The sequence below is a fragment of the Penaeus vannamei genome, chromosome 15 (genome assembly GCF_042767895.1).
Source record: "Penaeus vannamei isolate JL-2024 chromosome 15, ASM4276789v1, whole genome shotgun sequence".
Taxonomy (NCBI): domain Eukaryota; kingdom Metazoa; phylum Arthropoda; class Malacostraca; order Decapoda; family Penaeidae; genus Penaeus; species Penaeus vannamei.
Genome location: NC_091563.1, coordinates 25,866,056 through 25,871,055, shown reverse-complemented (window position 1 = coordinate 25,871,055; position 5,000 = coordinate 25,866,056). Strand labels below are relative to the sequence as shown.

At 40.6% G+C, this 5,000-nt stretch overlaps 1 protein-coding gene across 1 annotated transcript in view; it reads left to right on the top strand.

Moving 5' to 3' along the window:
* The window catches only part of LOC113800322 (DE-cadherin), a 55,726-nt gene that overhangs the window by 22,655 nt on the left and 28,071 nt on the right, over positions 1-5,000 (top strand). Inside the window, exons 7-11 of the mRNA XM_070130202.1 lie at positions 958-1,119; positions 2,160-2,282; positions 2,999-3,148; positions 3,478-3,650; positions 4,068-4,254. Of these exons, the coding sequence (XP_069986303.1) occupies positions 958-1,119; positions 2,160-2,282; positions 2,999-3,148; positions 3,478-3,650; positions 4,068-4,254 (795 nt within the window). The remainder of the gene's footprint in view (positions 1-957; positions 1,120-2,159; positions 2,283-2,998; positions 3,149-3,477; positions 3,651-4,067; positions 4,255-5,000) is intronic.

Sequence of the window (5,000 nt, the reverse complement as noted above, 5' to 3'; positions counted from 1 at the left end):
TATCCGTACATTTATAGCCTCCCACCATGCACATCACCTTTGCTGTGGATTTTACTCAATAGATTATGTTTTCTTCACTCAGTAATCTAAATTTTCTCCATTTAATAATTCAAGTTTTCTTCATTCAATATTCTTTTCTTCTTCAATAATTCTTCTTTTCATCACTAAATAATGGAATTTTCTTCACTCAATAATTCAAATTTTCTTCACTCAATATTTTTTCTTCTCCTTCACTCAACGAATGCAGTTTCATCCCAAACTTTCTATTTTCCACTTCAGCGTAAATCATACATAAGTTACTCAGCTCAATATAACATCAAGAAAATATGGACGCACCTCTAGCTATTGACCTTACAGTACGCTCCTGTTATCATATTTCAAACAAGGAAACGAACAAATACGTCAATGACTTATTAGACAAATAAATGAATAAGGTTGTGACTTACCAAACAAACAAATGAATTGTGACTCAATAAACAGACAAATGAGTTTGTGACTCACCAAAAATAAACAAATAAGTTGATAAGATGATAAATAATCAAGTAATTCAGCGTCTCAACAATCAAACAGGTAAGTTAGTCATTCTCCAAGCAAACAAAATAAAAGTCAATGAAATCATTAAATAAACAAATAAGTTGATAACTCACCATACAAGAAAACAAAATGTCAGTCGCTCACCAATAAACAAAAATAATCAGTGACACCAAGCAAACGCATCAAGGAATCACCAATTAAATCAAGTTGTAACTCACCATTCAGACAGACAAATATGCTAATGACTCACCAAACAAACAAGTAAAACAATCAGTTAATTATCATACAGACAAATATGTCAATAGTTCATTAAATAAACAAACAACCAAATAACTCAGTTTATAAACAAATAATTCATTTACCAAACAAACAAACAGTTGAACCAGCGACCCACCTTCACCCCGCCTCCCTTCCGCCCCCCAGTTCACGATGCGCGTGCGCGTGAGCGACGGCGCGAACGCCCCGGCGGAGACGGAGATCACGATCGCCGTGACGAACGTGAACGACCTGCAGCCGGTGTTCGAGCGAGCCAACTACACCTTCACCGTCACCGAGAACGCCGACTGCAACATCACCTTCGGCAAGGTGAGGAGGGCGGCCTCGCGGGCTCGTCCTCGGGCCTCGGGTGGTGTGTGGTGCTTATTGTTCAGGGTCTTTCCTTTACGAAGGGTTTGGATGTGTCGCAGTAAACAGGTCAGTATCTATTCCCTCTTTATTTTAAAGATGTAGTTATTTAATTTCTTTCCATGATGGAAGGTTATGCATTTCCCTATTAGTCAGGTAACTCCGCCCCCTAACACATCCTGACCACTTTCCAAAATGCCGTATGACTGTTAGTCTTAGATGTACGTAACCTTTGAAAGTAAGAAAAAGGAAAAAAATCGACTTTCTTTATCCTTTTCACCTGATTGACAATAAATATATAGCCATATAACCCATTTCTTGTAGTTCTATTTTATCAGTGTTTGGGCACAGAATGTTTATCCTGTTTATGTAATGAACACATATGTCATTTTTTAAAATCTATTCCTTTCTATGCCTTATGACATACGACTTCTTCGCTTCGCACCGTAACCGCCGTTGATAAACTGCACAATTAACATTAGCCCAGAAACTTTTGGGAAGTTTTCATAACAGAGTACGAAAGTCTGTTCTATATACTGGCTTCCCACTGCAATATTATCATAATAAGAATATAATTTTTCGAAAATTATAATCACGAGGTTACGACTTAGGCTGCAACCCAAGTTTGAATTACAATAATGATGATTTGCATTTTGACTCTGGATTTACCACGGCCTAGAACCTGTGTCTAATGTGCCCACACCTTTAACTCCAAATGTTTCACTATGCAGAGCAGATACTTTCAGCTGTTTGGTGATTCATTTGTTTTATTAACCTTGGTGGAAAAATGTGAATAAAACAACATGTATTTTCTATCTCACCCTTTCTCTCGTACTTAATTTTATTTAAGGAGAACAAGAAAAACAAAGAAATATACAAGATATATATAAAAGAGAAGCCCTACGTGCATTCTGAATCTTCCCGACAGTCGAGCAGCGAGCTAGAATTTCCCTCATCCGTTTCCTTGCCTCATTCTCTTCTCCCACATAACTTTCCTCCAGGTGTCGGCCATAGACCCCGACCTGCCCGACACCGCCAACCAGAACATCCTGTACTATCTCTCGCCCGACGAACTCCGAAACTTCACCATCGGAGCCACGACCGGGAACCTCACTATCAAAGGCGTGAGTAGCTGCGGCGTTCGTGGAGTTTGGAGAGACTTAGCTTGGGTGAGGGTGGGAGGGAGGTGGGGGGGGAGAGGGAGGGACGGAGGAAAAGAAGAGAGAGAGAGAGAGAGGGAAGGGGAGAGAGAGAGATTGAGAGAGAGAGAGAGAGAGACGGAGGAAGGGAGAGGGAGACAGAGATGGAGAGAGAGAGAGATAGAGGGAGGGAGAGAGAGAGAGAGAGATAGAGGGAGGGAGAGAGAGAGAGAGAGAGAGAGAGAGGTGGGGGGGGGACACACACACACGCACACACACACACTCACACACACACACACACACACACACACACACAGACACACAGAAACACACACACACACCCGCGCACACACACGCAGAGATATATATATATATATATATATATATATATATATATATATATATATATATATATATATATATATATATATATATATATATATATATATATATATATATATATATATATATATATATATATATATATAGATATATATATGTATATACATACATGTGTATATATATACTTATATATAGATAGATATAGATAGATGAATATATATAGACAGAAGAGAGAGAAAGAGAGAAAGAGCGAATGAGAGCACGAAAGACGAAGAGAGAAAGAAAGAGATCGATCCCCAGACCTCCGCGAAGACCAATTTCTCACCGTCCTATCCCTCGCTGGCACTCCGTCCCCACAGTGCCTAGACCGCGAAGCCGCCACCCGAGGCACTGTGACCTTATATCCCCGAGCCAACGACGAGGGAGGTCGAGGTCACGACGCTGACCCCGCCACGGTGCAGATGATTATCCTTGACCTCAACGACAATCATCCACACATAAAGAAGCCGGTATGTAGACCCTCATCAAACGATCATGCAAAAAATTTACGAATATTACGTAAAAAGACTTTTTGCCTGTTTTAAGTGAACATTCTAATAATATAGCTATCCCGGAATAAATAGTCCAAAAAGATGGGTAGTGATAATAGGGATATTAAAAAAAAGTCATGAAAAATAAATTTCACAAAAACTAATTGGGCTCGAACACCGTCTTATAATGTAGCTATCCTCGAATAAATAGTCCAAAAAGATGGATATTGATAATAGATATTTTTAAAAAGTTATATAAAAAAGTAAATTTCACAAAAACTACTTGGGCTCGAACGCCGGCCCTACAGGAGCGCAGTTACGCCATGATACCCGAAAACCTGGACCCGATGAGCGTCGATCCAATTATCATTCAGCTGGACGATCTGGACTCGCCTGAAAATGGGTGTCCGTGCACCTTGGAGTTTCAGGAAAATGCTGTTCTTTCCTTCAGGGAAAAGTTTAGCATCACGCAGCTGGCCGGGTGAGGACGTTTTGTTATGTTGATGTAGTATATTCTCTATCTTCCTTTTGATTCTTGCATTTTGTGTGATGTATATATATATATATATATATATATATATATATATATATATATATATATATATATATATATATATATATATATATATATATATATATATATATATATATATATATATATATATATATATATATATATATATATGTAATTCTTTTTTTTTTCTTCTCATTTTTGCTCATTGTTATTTCTAATCTATAAATGCCTGCATGTATTTGATCTTTTTTCTGTATATTTTCTCCTAGCTTTTCATCTTTAATTTTTTGAAATTTAAAATATTTATTTTGACTAAAAGATCTAGAATATACATAACACATTTTTAACCATCGCCTCTATTTTCCTTTTTATGAACCGCCACAGCTCCGAATACGAGCTCCGCCCGACCACGATGCTCGACCGGGAGGAGCAGAAGGCGTACGAGCTGCCCTTCCTCACCAGGGACAGCCAGGGCGTGTCCGGAATCCGCTTCCTCACCCTCGAGGTCGGCGACGAGAACGACTCGCCCATGACGGATGGAACGAGCAGCATCAAGGTGTATAACTACCAGGTGAGGATAAGGGAGAAGGAGTGAGAGGGAGAGGGGGGAGGGAGGGAGAGGGGGAGAGTAGAGGAGGGAGGGACGAAAGGGGGTGAAGGGGGGAAAGGAGGGTAAGAGGGGAGATGGGAGGGAGAGGTAGAAGGCAGGAGGAAAGGGGAAAGGGAAGAGGGGTAGAGGCAACGAGAGGGGAAAGTGAGGGAAGGGAGAGAGAGAGAGAGAGAGAAAGAGAGAGAGAGAGAGAGAGTGTGTGTGGGAGAGAGAAAGAGAGAGAGAGAGAGAGAAAGTGTGTGTGTGTGGGAGAGAGAGAGAGAGAGAAAGTGTGTGTGTGTGGGAGAGAGAGAGAGAGAAAGTGTGTGTGTGTGGGAGAGAGAGAGAGAGAAAGTGTGTGTGTGTGGGAGAGAGAGAGAGGAAGAGAAAGAGAGACCCGAAAAGACGAGACGAACCAGAGGCAGAGACCCAGTCAGGGAAAATCCATTTTCTCCAGTAACTTCCCGAATTAACGGGAAACAGAAGCGCGACGCAGCCAGCACATGCACAATGCAACTTCACTACATCACGAAGTCATACACCTGTCATCAGCCATGCATGTTATACGGCGTATGATAATGTAATTAACGCGAGTCCTCTCTTGTGCATTTAACGCTAAGAGCCTCGTGTTAAGCATTATGTATGTCTACCCTGCCATGACACTACCAAGTATTTTCCATGCAATTGCACAAGAGCACATGCCGACTCTGAGTGAATATTCATCTTGC